At 47.8% G+C, this 17,778-nt stretch overlaps 1 protein-coding gene across 5 annotated transcripts in view; it reads left to right on the top strand.

Annotated features, from left to right (window-relative positions):
- Positions 1-17,778, top strand: part of KAZN (kazrin, periplakin interacting protein) — a 417,992-nt gene that overhangs the window by 286,236 nt on the left and 113,978 nt on the right. For all 5 annotated transcript variants that reach the window (XR_002096397.1, XM_019511879.1, XM_019511878.1 and 2 more), the window contains exon 2: positions 10,449-10,640. Coding sequence is in view for 4 of the 5 variants with exons in the window: in XM_019511879.1 (XP_019367424.1) it covers positions 10,449-10,640 (192 nt within the window). In the remaining variant the exon portion in view is untranslated. The remainder of the gene's footprint in view (positions 1-10,448; positions 10,641-17,778) is intronic.

The following is a 17,778-nucleotide window of genomic DNA, read 5'->3' on the forward strand; positions in this document are numbered from 1 at the left end:
GCATACACTTTCTCTTGTTTGCCCTTTTGTATATAGTTGTGGGGGGGCAAATCTGCCCAGTGTTGCACACCTCTTTCTCTGTCCTTGGGGTCAAGAACTTAACAGCATTCAGAGGAGGGAGGGGTATTTACACGAATATTTCCAGTGCTAAGCCTTAATGTGGGGAAGGGGAAGGGAGCGTGCAACTTCGGAAGAGAGATAAAAACTGCCTGCTTGAAGCCAATCTGACTGTGAGGAGTTAGAAAGAGATCTGCACGGTGTGGGACATAGCGGGTGCATGAACTCCAGGCTAATTATACAGTACATCAGGAGGGTCCGTAAGTTATAATAAGCATCTTCCTAAATACATTGTGCCTTTCCCCATCCTTTATCACATGTAGGCTGAAGGTTCGCTTCAAATAGTAAGACTGCGCCACTGCAGACTATGCAAGCAGACAGCAGCCTGGTCCTTCACATGCCTGATTCAGGCGTTATGGCCCGTGGTCAGCTCCCTTTTGGTAGTTGTTCATTTGAGCCCGGCCTTGTCACCCGTTTGCAATGTTGCATGCTCTTAAATGCGCCATCCCCCTCCCAGGTCTGTCAGCTCCATCCTACAAGGTTTTGCTGACTTTTCTTTTTCCTGGGGCTGTACCACAAGGAGCTGTCCAGTGCAGTTACATCCTTGAAGTCAAGAGGGCTTCAGACATCAAAGTCAAAAGTGTTTTCTGTGCCCCCCTTCAGAGTGGAGGAGGCAGGGGTCAGCACTCCCCTCCTCCACAGCATGTAGTACCAGGGCCCCCAGTCTAATCTGGCCATTGCTCATGTGTGCAATGAGGAAAATGCACGTGCTTGCAACCTATGAGAGATGGCGTTATTTGAGATCCCACAGTGGGAAGGAACACGCAGCAAGTCTGCACGAGAGGGAGGATAAAGTGGGGCTCATTTGGTAACTTTCTGCCCCGGGAAGGAAAGACTAGAGCAGCTGCCTCACAGGCAGCAGAGAGAGCGCCCTGTGTTTAACGGCGCAGGATGCCACGAAGAGAACAACCTCTTTGTAACATGCTTTGCGACAAAAAACACTGGGCGGCTGTGTAACAATCATCCCCTTTCAGCCTTGCAGCTACCGTCCCTTAGATGTGTGCAGCACCAGAGAACAAGGGTGAGATTTTGCCCCCGAGCCCCCCCCACAGCAAGAGCCAAACCTGCGCATCAGGATCTTATTCCTTGGGACCTGTGCTGCCATCTGGACGTGGCCGAGGTTACCACGAAGCTTTAGAGGGCCGTGACCACAGGATCAAACTCTTAGTTCCACCACCCGAGCCGGCATGTTGAAACCAAGGGCTGCTGCACCAATCTGAGTTTTTTCCTAACTATATTTAGTGCTTTTATTTCTCATAAAGGGGAACATGGCACAACCCTAAAAGGACATTTTAATCAGGCATTAAGGTTGGTAAAACCACCTGTCTTGGAGGATCTGCTTTTGTAAACCCATTCTTCTGTATGGGAACAGCAGTCCCCAGCATGACATAAGAGTTGTCCATCTGTGCATTTTGTTTTCATAGATGGGTTTTTTCCCCCCTGCGATACGGGTTCCTGATAACAAACTACTGGATGCAATAGAGCAAAGGTATGTTTGAGCTCTTCAGCAATCTCTGCCATCCTCCGTTCCAGTTAAATTTTAAACTATGTGTTTGCATCAAGGTGGTGACGGTTCTTTCACAAGGCTGCAGACCGAGGGGAATATTCTGAAAAGGCTTGATTTGCCAACAGCTTGTTTTATAAATTTTAAAAAAAGAAACCAAAGCCAGGTTTTCTGTATCTCCTCTCTGTCCTTGCTGGATCTGGGGCCCTTCTGGGTAGTGAGGTGGTGGGAATGTGAGCGTGAAGATAGAGCGGAGTCACTGTAACTTTAAGATAAAAGGCTGATGGTTTGCAAATGGGCACCAGCTGCAAAATTGGAGTCCTGGTTTTGAATGTTGTATCCTCCCAGAATCTCGGGCAGGGAAGGGGAAATGTAATGGTCATATCATTTGACAATCAGGGAGCTTCCAGTTTCAGTGGGATGCTGTTGCATTAACAGTCAGACCCTGTATCTGACTCGGAGACCTTTGCATCCTGTCTCCATGTCTCTCCCTTGGGATACCCCCAGCATTCACAAGTTGGTACCCCGCCGCACAGACAGCCTTGACTCGTGCAGGTGCTTCTGGTACGGAGACTTTCTTCAGTCTCCCCAACGTGTGGACTATACTTGAATAAATTAGGGGGAGGTCAAGTGGATAATGGAAGATGCTTTCACTCCAGATGTGGACTGCGCCAGGACTAAAAAAATATTGGGTGTTCAACTTTACCCCCTTCTCCATTAATGCACCTTTGTGCTGCTGTGTAGTGGCTCAGGAGCTCTTTTGCGGGGCAGTTTCAGCTGCTGCATGGGCAAGTGTCAGGACTTCTTAGCCCAAACTACATTTCTAACCGCACAGCGCTATGAGTAACTCTCCAGGATCCTTGGGGTTAATTTCCAAGATGCTGGGCTGAGTCCTATGCATTCCTTCGTGGCCCTGGCGAAGGCGGACTGCGGGCCCCTCTCTTTGAATGAATTGCAGCAGATGTGTGCCAGCTCATCGTCACCACCACCCCGATGACAGGCTGTAGCGTGTAGTTCGCTCGCCTCCAACTGGGAAGCTTTTCTGCCCTCTGTCACCAGTTAGAGGAAGCAGCCTCCAAAAAGCAGCTGTTTGAGTGTCATCTCAAGCTCTAGAAATATGCTGTTGTGAAATTATTGGTGCCCCTGGTGACCTGACACTTCTGCTGGAAACAAAACAGGGAGATTTATTTTTTATGATCATTCAGCTGCATTTCCTAACAGACCCTCAATGAGGAGAGATGTGAGCATGTGAAAAGAAGAAGAAAAAAAGCCCTGAATAATTACAGGTATTGTGTATGTAAGCATCACTTACATCTTCTGTGAAGCAAATATCCTGCTATTTAAGCTTCCAGTGGGTGTGGAAGGGGAAAACTTGAGCTTGCAAATATGAATCTAATTTTAGAGCCAGAGTTCTTGAATTCCCAGGCTTTTTATTTGATATTCCTTTCGATCCATATCCACCCACAGCCATGATTTTTCTCCCCACAGTAAAACTGTGCAGAACTGTGTTTTTCAGTTCTCCCATCAAACCTTCTATACTAAGCCATGTTGCCTACACCATTTTTTAGAAAATAAAGCATCATTGAGGCTTGGGAACATGATTAACATGCAGTGCATGCAAGTATGCAAGTCTCTGCTGAAAAGTGCTTTGAGAGGAGAGGGATGAACAGAACAGCTTCAGCAGAAACTGTGGCTTTTTTGTTTTTCTCCCCCCCCCCATCCCCAAAGTATAAGTAAAGCCTAAAACAAAAGACTTCATCCAGTGCACAGTCTCTAATACCCACACAGCATATTTTCTTTGGCTAATATGTGCTAGTCAGGTACACAATATAGTAGTAAAGTATTTTTAATAGGTGGTTGGTGACTATTGAACGTGGACCATGCTCGTTTTAGATCACCAGTCTCAGGCATAGACTTTGAGGGGATGCTCCCGACCTGGCCCCTACCGCCCAAAGCACCGACCTTGGTTATTAGGCCTCTGCTGTTCCTCACTCAGATGCTGAATGCTGCATCACCTTGGGAAAGCCAGCTCTGCTTTCTGGGCCTCTTCCTCCCCTCCCCTCCCGTCTTGTCTATTTAAATCCTCTGGTCTTTGGAGTAGGGGTTTTCCGTGTGCATGTATCTGCACTCTCCCTTGTGCAATGGGGCCCTGCTCTCCATCGGTGCCCTTAAACTTCACTTTAATATAAGCAATCAGAGCCACACGCTGCACCTCCGGGATCCATTATCATCATTCAGCATTATCCTAAATGCGGATCACACCTCGCAGGCAAACCGCACATTTAAATAAATATGTATCTAAAGAAACACAACTGGAAGATCTCTTTAGAACAGAGAAGAAGCCAACGCAGGTAGTAAAATACCTTGAAATGAGCATTTACTCGGCAGTTTTAATTAAAATTGGTGTAGATATGTATATCTGTACAATTAGCACTCGAAGGGGGAAAAATCCCAGTGCGTCTCTGTGCTAAAATGGCCCAGTACATCAAGACTGGGATTGCTTATTCTCTTCTAGATTTACCAGCTCACTTCCCTCTGTAAGCAAGAAATCATGATTTCTTCTACTGCAGTCAAGTGTTGAAGTTTCCAATCTGCAGTTTGGGAAAGGACAACACACCTTGCATATCTCCTCAGGCATTGCCTGTAACAGCTTCCTTTTCTTCTGCTGTTCTCTCTCATAATTACTCTTACATCAATGCATTCCCATGGCTTCAAAAATCGCTTCAAAAAATGAGAAGCCAGTGACAGGGCCATCTGCCAGAATAAGTGCATTGCCCCTCGGTGTCTGATAGCGGAGGGCCCACAGTTCTTCGTATACCCCAAAGCTTTGCGTGACCAATGGGTATTTGGATGAAATGGGTGGCATCCTCCACAAAGAAAGCGAATATGAAGCACATCCTCATAGGGTTATACAGATGTCAAGAAGTGCTGGAGAGGGCTTATGGAAGGATGTCATTTATTTAAAATGTTGATACCAGATACCAAGGTCTAGGATGCTGGGCCCTCTTGAGTGACTTGGCTTCTATTACTGGTTCAGCCATTTATCTTAGCAAGACATTGTCCATCTCTGTACCTACATGTCCCTTTCCGTCTTTCCTCTGGCTTGTCATCAAGATGGTTCACTCTTCGAGATATTGGTCGTTGCACCCGGCGTAATGTGCCCTGCTCTCACGGAGGGTCACTCAGAAGTTGATTGCTGATGGAGAGTGACAGATGGTGTTTTCACCTGGCTCTGTAGATGGTAGGAGCATGCACATGCCCACGCCAGGGGAATGGTTTGTTAGTGGTTGTAGTCGATGCTTGTAACATCAAAGATCTTTTGGGGGCATGTTACTGCATTATATCTGGCCTCTGGGGCACTGTGATTGCTTCCTGCCTCTGTGCTGCGGTGATGCTATGTTACAACATCTGTGCTGCCTCCTCTTGTGATGTGGTTGTGCTGTATCTGTGATATTGCAATATAGTTTTGATGCTGCCCTTGTCCTGGAAAATGAGGACTGTGCATTCACTTACAGAGTGGACAGTAAACTGTTTTCAGAGCGTCCTGGCAGTGTCAGAGGAGTGTTTGGACGTGAATGTGCAGCTGGTTTCCAATCCTGGGAATAGGCTTTTGAGACAAGGGAAGGGGTAGGGAAAGCACTATGTTACGGGAGTGATTTTTGGTACCTGTGCATTGGGAAGTGGAAGCCATGCAGCACTACAGCTGGCAGCCAGGTGTGGTCTAGTCCCGGGGTGTCAAACTCGCCTCGAGACCTAGGCTGGATCCACACCACGAGGGTCCTTGCGGGCCAGATTCAGCCTGAGGTATGCAGAGGCAGCTCCAGCCCCGACCCAGAGCATGTGACAGTAGCCCTGGTGCTGGGCACATAGCACGGCTGTGGCTTCTGCCCTGTTAGTAGAGCTGGAGCCACTGCCCCATGCCCCACAGTGCCACAGCAGTCCCAGCTCCAGCACGGGCCATGCGATTGTGTCTTCATCATGGCATGGCAATGGGGCCGACAGCTGAAGAGGTAGGGCAGTAGCAATGGGCACAGCGCCTGGAGGATGACTGACGGGGGCTGTATCAGCCCTCACTTGAGCCCAAAGGCCCCAGACTCTGTGGCAGCCCCTTCCTCCCCCTGCTACACACCCCAGTTTCTGGCAGCCCTTGATCTGCAAGTGAAATGTAATGCTTTAAATGTCGGCAGGCAAAGTAGAAAATGCAAAGTTGTCTAACGACCAGAAAAAGGGTAAGAATCGCGCCTGAAACTTCAGGGGCCAGCACCCTTTTCTCAGCTGCACCAGCATAAATCTGAAATGGTTTCACCGATTCAGCTCCCAGCTGGAGTTTTTCTCTCTGAATTTGTTGCAGGTAGAAGCAATTTTTCTGTGCCCCTGGGAGGAGGGAACTTTTGCTTTGCAGCCAGGCCAGTCCGTGGAGCAGATCTGTGTTTATGCTTTTGTATTTTTGTAATTGGATTGTTCTAAGATTAAAAGATCTGGCTTCATTAACACTCACTACAGAGCAGGAGAAAGTTTCTTACTCCGATCTTGCCAATCTTCGTGCTGCTAGTTCCCAGCTGATCGGCCCCAATGGCCAGGTTTGGGTTGTTACGGACGCTGGAGGCTCAAGTCACAAGATGCCAAACCTGCTGTTAAAATATGCAGGCTCACAGATGGAGCCCGCATCTCGGAGGGGGTCTCGTGAATCGAGTGCTCGGTTGGGGCTGATGCCAGCAAGGGCAAAATAGCCTCTTTATCCACCAGAGTCGTCAGGTGATACGCGCTTTGATCGTGCCTAGGAAATACCGCGCTGCTCTCCTTCGGGCACCGGTTCAACTTCCAGGACGGCTGGGCTGGTGGGGTGAGGTGCTTGTTGCGTGCATGCCTCTTGGCTTGCTTTCATTGCGTGGGGAAAAAGCTTGCGGGCTTTCAGTTCAGATGTGCTGTTTCTTCTGAATTATGTTGCGTTTAACCCCTCCGTGTTTTTAACCAGCCAGGTTGGCTCTTGGGTTAAGTGGCAAATGCTCGTATGGACAAGCTGGGAATAAAAAAAATAAATAAAAAATTGCCAGGATAGGAGGCTGCCAAAAAAAGAGAAGGCACCAAGAAGTCCTTCTCTGTCACAAGCCCTAGGAGTTGAAAGCAGGCACTTCTCGCAGGTGATGTGTGTATTCAGTGCACCTACAGGATACCTTCCTCCTGTGCAGAGATCTTTGCTCAAAGTTTCTTCCTGCAGATCCCAGTGGCGCACACCTGCTTCCCTCACCCCCCACCCCAGATAAATGTTAGGTTCGGTAGTAGGGCAGCGAGCCTGACTCGAACACCCAAAATAAAAATGCACAATGGCTATATTGCAAAGTGATGGCATACCTCAGTAGGGGAAAGAGGGGCAGGACTTCCAGGTCCACTGGCTGACTCGGTCTGACTCCTCCAAACTGTATTGTGCCCCCCTGTTTCTCCTTCTCCACCTCCCTATTGCTTAATCTGGAGAAGAGTAAAGATAAATATTCCTGTCGCACGAGAGCACTGTGAGGTTTCGTTAGGGTGTGTAAGGGCAATAAGTGGTGTTGCTGCTGCTTTAAACAGAAGAAATATGTTGGATGTTTTGGTCTAAATAAATTGCTTGAAATATTTCTTGCCTGCTTTATTGCTCTATGTAACAAATGGGCATCTTACGGTTTGGAAATCAACCCCTCAAAACCGTTTAAGATGGCAACAGTCCTCTCACTCCAGCTGAGGAAACTTAATTGGGTCTCTGCTCCCAGCATGGCCACAAGTGGTATCTCAGGACCCCTGGGTGACTCTTGGGAGCCAAAGGAAGGGAAAAAAATGACCTCAAACATGGGTTCAGACATGGACAGACATGACCTTGTATTGCAGAGATTACAGTCGGGTCTGAAGGACACAGTTCAGTATTTTAATCTTGTCCAAATTTCAGCTTGGAAGGGCTTTGATGTTGCAATTATGACCCCAGGAGATCAAAAGGGAATCCACTAATCTGGGCTCGCAATCAGAACAGCCTGCGACTTCCCTTGTGTCCTGAGCAACTCCTACCTGTCTGCTGCCAGAGCCTGCGCAGAGGGATGCCAAGTAAGGAGGGACGGTCCTATGGAAAAGCAGGGTCGGTCTGCTCCGTAGCACGTCTTTTTTTTCCCCAGTTGTGCGATGATGAACTAAGCAATGATATAATATGCTCATTCATAACCGCACAGCTCTCATTGAGAGTATGGCAAGGTCCCCCTCCGAACGCTGCTGGCTAGATAGCCTGTCCAGTCCTCGTGCAGCGGGGCTTGGCAAGAACCATTTCTTCCCTTTTGCACCTTTCGTGCTGGGGCCAAGCACGACTTCTGTGCTTGAACTCATTGCAGCCATGATGATTGCAATGGCAATCAAACAAAACGGGGAGAAAGAGCGGTATGTGGTGGGCTGTTGTAGCCAGCAGGGTGCGTGGGACCACACACTGCATCGTCCTGAGCCGCGGCACAGCAGATATGCATCAGCTCCAGCAAGAGTCTGGAGTTAGTCCAGTCTTGCTCGAGCCACCCTCCCACAGGCATAGCCGTTTCCAGCTGGCCTCATTCTGCTCTTATCTTCCCATTTGTCTCTGGTTTCCATAGCAGTGTTAGGGTGGACCTAGCTACATGCACCCCCCTCTTCCTGATGCTACTTTTTTTTTTTCTTTTAATAAAAGTGGCCCGACTGTAGCAGAAAAGGCCAGTCAAAAAATAAAAGTCGGGCTGTCACCGAATGCCACCTAAATATAGAGGACTGTGGATTTTAACTTCGGGGGGCACTGTTCTTTGTTGAAAAATGTTATCGCTGGAGCCCGTGCTGGCAGGTTTTCATCCGCTGTTGAATACGCTCATTGATTTTTCTGTTTTGTGTTGTTGCTGTTGTTCAAGGGGTTACCCAGGGCCAAGCCAAACTTGAAAACGCTCCCTGTTGAAAGAGCGGCTTCTCGTTTTTTGGAGGCCTTACTCATTCATTGTTTTGAGTGATATTTATGAAAGTTTTCCAAAGGGCTTGGGGAGCGAGCAGGGGGAGGAAAGAGAAACGCAGGTATCTCGGTAATGGAAACCGAGGGCAAATTGAGCCTAAGGACAGCAGAGGTAATGTATTGCTGTGAGTACAGCGACTCTGAATATTTCATCTCTAACCAGCAGCGCATAATTCTCTCCCTGTATTACATACCCTTTAACAGAGCACTACAAACGTGCCCTGGCCTGGCTTCGTTCTGCTGCGATAATGGACTTACTTCGGTATCCGTACAGTATTGTCTTGAATCCCATTATTCAGCTGAGGAACAAATCTGTTCCAGTGTATCGCTTTAACCTTTGATGTATGAGGGCTTCCTCTTCCCCCCCCTCCCCACCGTCTCCCACATGCTTGCAATATTTATGACTTTTGATGTACTAGGACACCCTAGCAGCCGCGTATGGTACAGTTGCAGCTCGAAATGCATCGTTTTATTGCATTTTGTAGCAGTGGCTTCACATGGGTCTCTCTAAAGACGCACATTTTATAAATGAGCCACTGAGAGCACTTGATCTTTGTTGCTTTGACTTCTAGAGGCTTTTGGCTAACATTTAGTTGGGTTTTAGTTGGCTACCAGATGGCTGTTAGTGCAAGCCATTGTTTTTTCTAGTGCCAATCCTTTCCTCTGGGTTGTGACTAAACATGTCATTTTTTGGTGGAGCTGGGATTTCAGGGATTATTTCTGGATTTGCTCTGTGGCCATTTCTTGGCCAGACATCATGCTCTGTTTCCATACTCCGAGGGGTTTTGTTTCGAAGGGTTAGTCATGGTCAGTAATAAACACAAAAGTATTAGATACAGATGTGCAGGATAAGAGTTCAGCCTGACAAATGTATTTCTACCCAGTAGGGAAAGTTTGTGTTTTTCCTACCCCCACCGCCTCTAAGGTCTCTGAATAGTTCAGTTAAGATTCTTGGGCAGAATTTATGAACGCGCAGATGCATCTAAGCCGATCCATCTCAGCAAAACTGGTTTGCCTTGAATTGGCTAGAGTGACGCTCAGTGTGTTGTAGAGTGGGTTGCAAGTTGGAGGCAAGATCTACGAGGAATGGGCAACTACCATCACCTAGATGAAGTGAAATCATCCCTATCTATAACCAAAAAAATGTATTTAAGAGGTCTTACATTGATGGAATTTAAGTATAATGGCCGGATTTGTTTAAATGACTGGGCACCCAACTAGGGGCATTTTTAAAGATGCCTTAAATATTCATAGATGTTAGGGGCTGGAAGAGACCTCTCAAGATCATCAGGTCCTGCCTCCCTGCGCTTGGGCAGGAAAGACTGCTAGGGTCACCCAAAACCAGCCGTCTCTTGAAAAACTTGAGCACTGCTGCTCCAAAGACAAATTTTCTCTCCCTGATCATGGTTTATAGGGTCTTTAAACTCAAAGGAGAGAGGGATGCTTCTGGAGGAGAACTCTGCGCTCCTTTGTAAGCATCCCTCTGACACGCATGCCCAAAACCATGTCCAAACCCACACAACCCAATCTCGATTACACTGAGATTCATAGTAAGTTGGTGCTTTGGGGGAGGGGGAGGGATCAAAATGACTTCCTGGCTAAGGGGGTTCCTCTCGGCTTTGCCGGACAATAAATAGCATGTGTGCAAACCAGGAAAAGCGGTGTCGTCGCGAGGTATGTGATTGCAGTCCGGGCACAGGGGTTTGATGGTTGCACGGGCAGATCCGACGTGATGATGCCTGTTACCAAATGTGAATCTGCTGTCTGCCTGCTGGAGTGACTGAAAACTTGCCAGCGCCGAGGAGAGCAGGCAGTCACTTCCTCGCATTGTGTTCTCTCTTCCTCCAGTGCTGTTACGAGAAGAAGTGTCCCAGCTTCAAGAGGAGGTTCACCTGCTCCGCCAAATGAAGGAAATGCTGACAAAAGACCTGGAGGAGACGCATGGCAGCAAGTCGACAGAGGTGCTCTCTGCCACCGAGCTCAAGGTCCAGCTGGCACAGAAGGAGCAAGAGCTAGCGCGAGCCAAAGAAGCCCTGCAGGGTAAGAGCGAAACCCTCCCTTTGTTTCTGTACCCGGGTCTCTCGTGTCCCGCTTGTTGTGGGTGGCTCTGTCGCATGTCTTTGCTGTCGTCTCTTTTCCTTCCCCTTTTTCTGCCTCGTCGTCCCCTTCTCTTTCTCTGCCGCCTCCTTCCCTCTCATCCTCTCTCTTTCCCCACCGAGAACATCCTGAGGTTCATCCCAAGATGTTGGCTAACAAGGAAGGAGAAACTGAGCCTTTCCTTCTGACAGCAGGGTTTACAGTCGCTCTGGAGCCTCCTGCTTTTATCCAAGGGGAGTTGGAAGAAGCCGAGCTGCTTCTGAAGAGCCTTTTACACTGAGCTGATGGGGAGGTTGTTTGCAAGGAACCAGCTCGAACAATTTGGCTCTGAGCAAGAGTCCGTGTCTTGTCTCTAATGTAATCCCAGTGGCTGAATTCCCTGTCGTCAAGGGCATATTCACTTAGCTTTCTGCCCCCCTCTGAAGGGTGTTTTCCACTGGACTGGGCAGTATCCCAGTGTTGTCCATCTGTGCATGATGCCTTCTGAACCCATTTGCTCCTGTCTGACATTAGACAGGGCATGTAAGGGTGAACATCACTCATGGCAAGGCATTGGCACATAAGTGTTTGATTTAGGCTGGCCTGGATCCCAAGGTTTGCTTTTTCTTTTGATGTAATCAAACTGTTCCTCTTCCTCGTTTCCTAATTGCCCCCGCCCCGGAGGTTTGCTTCGCTCTCCTTTGGAAATGGAAAGCGGTGTGCATGTGTGTGTAAGGAGGGTGACCCCTCCTAGCAGAATGACCGACAGGCTGCTCTCCAGCAGGACAAAGCCATGCTTTTCACCACTATAGGTGTCATTAAAAAAAAGACACATGTCTGTCACTATTATTGCACTCTGCATCAGTTATGAGAGACAATTTGCCACCAGTGTCAGCATTACCAGGAGTGGCCAGAACCGGCCTGTACATGGATATGATCCAGGGCATTATGTTGTGTTTCTCATGCTCTCTGTTTGTAGGGTTGCTATTAGCTCCTGTATGAACTCACACAAGATGGTAAGCACAGTGGGCACCTCTTCCCAACTGAAGGAAGTTGGTGTGGGGCGAGGAGGTGCAGGCTCTTCAACGCTTTTCATGGGTGTGGCAGCCTGCTTCTACTGACGCTGCCTTTATTCATCTCTTGCTTGTGTGCACGGCTATTGTGAGCGCGAGTGAGATGGGGCAGCCGCTCCCAATGACAACACAAATGAAATACCGCTTCTGCCCAGCCCATGGGGCAGCTCCAGCTGAGTCCTCTCCTGCTGCTTCCCTGCAATTCTGGGCCAGCTCAAAAACCTACATCCCTAGGCGCTGCATTTGGAGGTGCAGTCTCTTGAGCGTCACTAAACGTGCTGCTCTTTTATTTCTGAGCCAGCACAGCTTACAATCATCAGCAGCACCAGCTTATTTATATATTTTTCTATAAATCTCGGTCTCTGGCAAATTGATCCTCTCGCACATAGGGAAGTAAATACTAGATTCTGGAATTCCCATTTAAAAAAAAATCTGTCTCCTGACCAGGAAAGATGGTTGGCAGAAACATCCAAGCTTGTAGGGTTTGTAGAGTGTGGGCAGCTGCATGTCTGCAGTGGATTTGCTGCATAGTAATGCTGTTTCATCAGTAAAGCGTTGAACCAATTTTAAGGACTGTACAGTAAAATGAGAGAAAGATCCAAAAAAAAAAAAGGGGGGTGGTGGGAAGCCCATGGAGAACCAAGTATAGTAAATATAGGGCAATCCAGTGACTGAAGCAGGCAGGCCATGTGGTTAGCATGATGGAGGACAGGCCAGTCTCTTGCAATAGCGTTTGGACCAAAGAGAAGATGCGAGGGATCAAGCCAGGCAAGACCTAAGAGCTCATCGTGTGAACTGCTGGCAGTGGGAAACATATGAAAGAGAGATGAGGAGAGACCTCGAATTGTGCGAGCTTCCTAGGACCTCTGGGAGAGCCGCCCAACTTGCATCATTCTGCTGGATTGCTCAAGGTCCTGGGAGCTCTGTTGCTTGATGTTTAAAAGGAGGCTGGTGAAGGCATTTGTGCATGGCAAAAAAAGCATCAGATGAGTGTTGGCCTTGCTGGCCTGGTCTGAGCCACAGCAGCGCTCTCTGGCTTTTGCAATGCTTTACGGCGTGAGAATTGGCTCGGGAAAAATCCAGGTTGTTCCCATTACCTGAAGCTGGGACTGGAAAAGCATTCCCCGGCCAGACCACATTGAGCTTAATGAGGTGAGTGAATGAAAAGGACAAAGAAGCTGAAGGGCAGGGATTAAAAACTGAGGCAGCTATGTCACCATGGGGATTTCAGGGGTGATTGCTTAGCAGCTGTTCTGCATCGCAGCAGGGGGAGTGCGGGACCTCTCCTTGCATGCCGGAGGTGCCGAGAGGGAAGTGGCATAAAGCTAAATGATATTGCGGAAGGTACGCTAAGATGACGATGCTTTCCAACAGGCTACAAAGTTGAGGGACTAAATTGCAGGCAGGTGTAGGCTTAATGAAACCTGCATAAAGGAATTTATGGGCCTGTAATATGAAAAAGCTGCAGTATGTGTCTTTTTTTTAAGCATTTAAATAAAAAAAAAGATCAAGCAGCAGCTGTCACGTGCCACCTGCTTGCTGTGCCGCCTGAGGCCTTGTAGGATAAGAGCACTGGAAAATGTGCACCCTGGGTGGAAGAATCCTCAGCTTTCAAACTAAAAAAGGTGTCCCAGCAATGTCTAACAAAGCACCGTTACTTTCCCCTTCTGCACTTTTCTTTCACATAGCGTCTTTTGCCCAAGAATCTCACTTGCCACAAGCATTAAGGGTCACAACAACCTTCAGGAGGTTGGGCAAGGATTATTGTTTCCCTTTAGGGGGGAAAACCTGAGGCACAGGAAGGTGGTGGCTTCTCCAAGGTCCCTCTGAATCGGATCCTAGCAGAATTCGCCACTGTTGGCTCCCAGCCCTGGGCTCTTTCCTGGAGGCAATGCTCCCAAGAGAGCAGGGGCTTCATTACACTCTAAGTTAAAATGAGCAAAGTACTAGTGATTTTCCAGACTGGAAAATCTAGATCCTGCCACCAGATCTGCTTGAGACCTTGCAACAGTCTGCCCGTGTGCATCTGATTCCAGAATCCGGCTGGGATCAAACCTTGAGATCTGGAGTCTGCAGACATTTATCTTCACTGCAGCACTTACAGCGTTCTTCTGTATCCTGGGTTCTGAACCCGAGGGACGTATTAAAGTATATCAGGAATTTTGGGATGATTTTTTTTCCCCTCCAGAAAATACCTTCTTCGTTGTCATCGTCGTCGTCTTTTTTTTTTTAACTGAATATTTTTGTGGGAAAGTTTGTTTTTACAACGTGCATCAGGAAGGTTTCTGGGCCGGAGAGAGAGAGGCTAATTCTGTAGCCCAGTTGGCATGGAGTTATCAGCTACTTGTTCTGCTCAGTTTGGAGCCGGGATTGAATATGGGCATCCTACATCCCCATTAGCCCATATGGGTTGTAATATTAGTTTCTCTCAGTGGAGCCTTTCCACTTTGTAAAAACATTCATTGGACCGGAGAGAGCTCGACTGATTGACTCCCCAGCCTGGTAGTTGGGGCAGTGATCTGGGATGTGGAAGACCCAGGGCCTTGAACCCGGGCTTCCCACATCGCAGCTGTGCTGCCCGGTGGGTTAGGTGGGGAGGGTGTCTCATGTCTGTGGGTGGCTTTCCATCCCAAAGCAAAAAACCCACAAGCTTAGGAAGATCTCCATTTCATCCCAGTGCAGAACAAAAACCAATCTGAAACCTCTCAATGATTGCAGGAAGAGACATTGTGTTCTCTGGCAAGCCGTAGTCTGGTTCCAGAGGGTCATTATACCCCTTTTCTCTTCCTTTCTTTCTTTTTCCCACTTTAATCACTACATGGGAGGGAGAGTCCTATATTTCTTTGCTGCTATAACATGGGGTCAGGGCATGGAAGAAGCTGAGAACCGCTGTCCTTTTAACAGTGTGGTAACAATTACTTGCATGTGGTCAAAATCAGCATGTCAGTAGTAACCACTTTATCCACCATTCATTTTGCCTGGAACTCGAAACCCGCAGAAAACGATGATTCACATAAAGGCTAGTCACCAGATCAGGCATTTGCTCTGCCTCCAGATACCAGGGCTGAGCCTTGAAGCCGTGACACAAGCTACAGTTCACAGGTTTATGGGCTCTTGAAAGCATCCCCGTGAGCTGGAAACGGAGGGTGAAGGGATGGCAGCTTGTGTCCTCCTGCCTCGAGCATCCCTCGGATGGAATAGCTTACGTGTCCCAACTGGCAGGTGCCCGAGAAGGCAGCATAGTGCCAAGAACAGAAAACTACCTACGCCCTGCAATAGCTCCACAGCAGTCGCTGCCTGCCCGCAGACCAGCTCTGTCTGAACAGATGGAGTCAGTCCCTTGCATCGACAGCACATCCCGATCCTTGTTAGCACACGATGTCAAACAAATGCAGCGAGACAGGAAAAGAAACACGATGCCAAAACTCCTAGTGCACGCTCATTGGTGCGGTATTGTGATGTGGTGGGTGGGTAGTCACAGCACAAGAAAATGCTGCAGATATGCAAAAAGGTGTCGGCTATTAATAAACAGGAAAATAAATCAGGAAGTGCCATGTCTTATCCACAACCGGCAGACAGTCCTTGTTGTTCCAATCCACCCAAATTAGCAGGGAGGGAAGAAAGAAACCCTTTTCCCCCCTCCACAAATGCTGGCAAAGCAGCAGATCTAAATATAATCTCCAATCCCCCGTGCACCACATCCAGCTTTCACTCGTCAGTTTTAATTTAAAGATTCGAAAGAGACATTGTCAAAATTTCTTAGGCTCAGAAGTTGAGTGGCTTTAAATTTATTATGAGTTTGTGAGCAGACTGGACCCAGAGCTCAAAAAATACACATCTGAGATCCATCCTCTGTTGGCCACTCGAGGAATTTGCTAAAAGGGCCTTGTTCAGCTCCTGGTTTTGACAATGAGGGAATAGCCCAGATTCCAGGAGAAATGGCCACTGAATTTGGATGAGATCGATTTGGGAAGTTCAGATTGTAGGATGTTATTTTTCCAGATGTTTTCTATCTGTTATTCTACTTGAGGGGATTGGAAATGGTGAGCACTTTTGAACAGCAGGTACAAAGCACCGCATCCTGTTCTAAGTGGTACTTATGTGTAGGGACCTACTTAAATTGCGCTGAGATCAAACAATTTTTGTGGGTTGGTCACAGCATAGAAAGCAAATTGTTCAGTATTTCCCAGCCCCGTCCCTCAGCACTGATCGGCAGAGATGCCCCGGCGGGGTGAGGTGGTGGCCACTGGTTTGTCTGCTGCCCTGCCAGCCAGCACCTTCCTCTTCCTGGGGAGGCTGCCAGGCCCGGCTGCTGTGCAGCAAGGACCATTGGCTCCCACTGGGGAGCCAGCATTTTATTTTTATTAATTTCTTTAAAGTTGATCCTGTGCAATCTGCAAAATTACGAATTTAAGTAGACCCCCCACTTCTGTGTCTAAAGTGCAATCCTGTTCCTCCCTGTTCAAGCACTTGACCAAACATTCATGCAAAACATGGATGAGTCCTCCTCCTCCTCCTTACTGCCTGTTGTGCCTTAGCCTTTAGGCAAAAATGAAGGTACATTACCAAAGCAGACACGCTTAACAGTTTTTCAGGGACCCATGCAGGGTAGACTAAGATTGCACTTAGAAGTCTAACAGGTGGAATAGGATCTTGAGTTGACTAGCCCAAAAATGGAGGCTCCAAAAATCCATGGCAGCTTCTGGGGGAAAAAACAAGGTCTAAATATTGTTGTTTTACTCCACTACTTCGTTGCTACTGATAAACTACGAACAGTGGCAATAATGTAGATGCTTAATAGTCAAAAATCCCGACCAAGCACCTCCGCATTCAGGAACTGGCTTTAAAATGAGAATTTGGGCGTCTTGTACTTGGTCTTTGGTTTACAGCGCAGTAGGGTTCCCATTTTCAAGCCGTCTCTGCAGCCACATGGGGCAAAATCCTCCTTTCTTTTAATCGGATGTTTGCAAGAACTTCTGCCATAACACAACAACAGCAGCCCACCACAGACTAAGAGATTTGCGATGGTAGGGGATGGATGCTTTGTAAGAACCACAGGTTTTGGAAGACCTGTAAAGCCACTTTGCAGTTGCTGGTTAACAGGATATGACCATGTCTCCTCATCAGTGCATCTCTGTTTTCCATCCTATTACATTTGCTTTGAACTCCAGTGTGATTTTTCTAGTGCTGCATTGATGAGATGGTGCAGCGAGTTGCCTGGGCTAGAGAAAATGCGATGCAAATTGCAGCTGTTTGTTTTAAAGCCACATTAACGAGTATCAGCTCCATGGTGGCAATAATGGCTTGGAAATCAGTGACTGTCAAATGAGAGGGAGAAATGACAAAACAGGGAGGAGAAATCAGGACGGATCCTCAGCTGTTGTACATAAACAGAGTCCTATCAACTTCAGTGAAGCTTAGGAGGATATGGTCTGTAGTTCTGCTGCAGTTAAGATCATTATAATGAGTAAAAATAAATATTTTATAGTCTATTTTTAATTATTAGAGAGAGGGACAGATTGCTATCTTCAGCATTGCCCCATTTAATCAATGGGAGTTGGGGCAAGCTTTGAATGAGACACTAGACTGGGAAACCAGCTCCTCTGGGGGGTGGGGTTTCAAGACCATCATGGCTAGGAAGAGGCTTGAAGGAGTGGGACTGGAAAGTATTTCATGTAGGGAGACAGGAGAGGAGGATCCAGGGAATAAGATGAAGATGCGCCAGTGCGGAAAGAGGAGACGAGGGCAGTTGTGTTTCCGCGGTCAGTGGATGAAGATGGAAGGTTTTGGGCGATCTAATCCCCATTTGGCCTTGATCCGCTTTATCTTCATCTTGCTGCAAAGACAAGCTCAAAAGTCCTCTCCTGCACAGCTCATGGATGCAAGAGACCCGGAACATATATAGTTTCATAGTTTCTAGGGTCGGAAGGGACCTGAGCAGATCATCTAGTCCGACCCCCTGCCATGGCAGGAAAGAGTACTGGGGTCAAATGACCCCAGCAAGGTGTTCATCTAACCTCCTCTTAAAA

This window comes from Gavialis gangeticus, unplaced genomic scaffold (assembly GCF_001723915.1).
Source record: "Gavialis gangeticus isolate Ggan-Ray unplaced genomic scaffold, GavGan_comp1, whole genome shotgun sequence".
In the NCBI taxonomy this organism is placed as follows: Eukaryota; Metazoa; Chordata; order Crocodylia; family Gavialidae; genus Gavialis; species Gavialis gangeticus.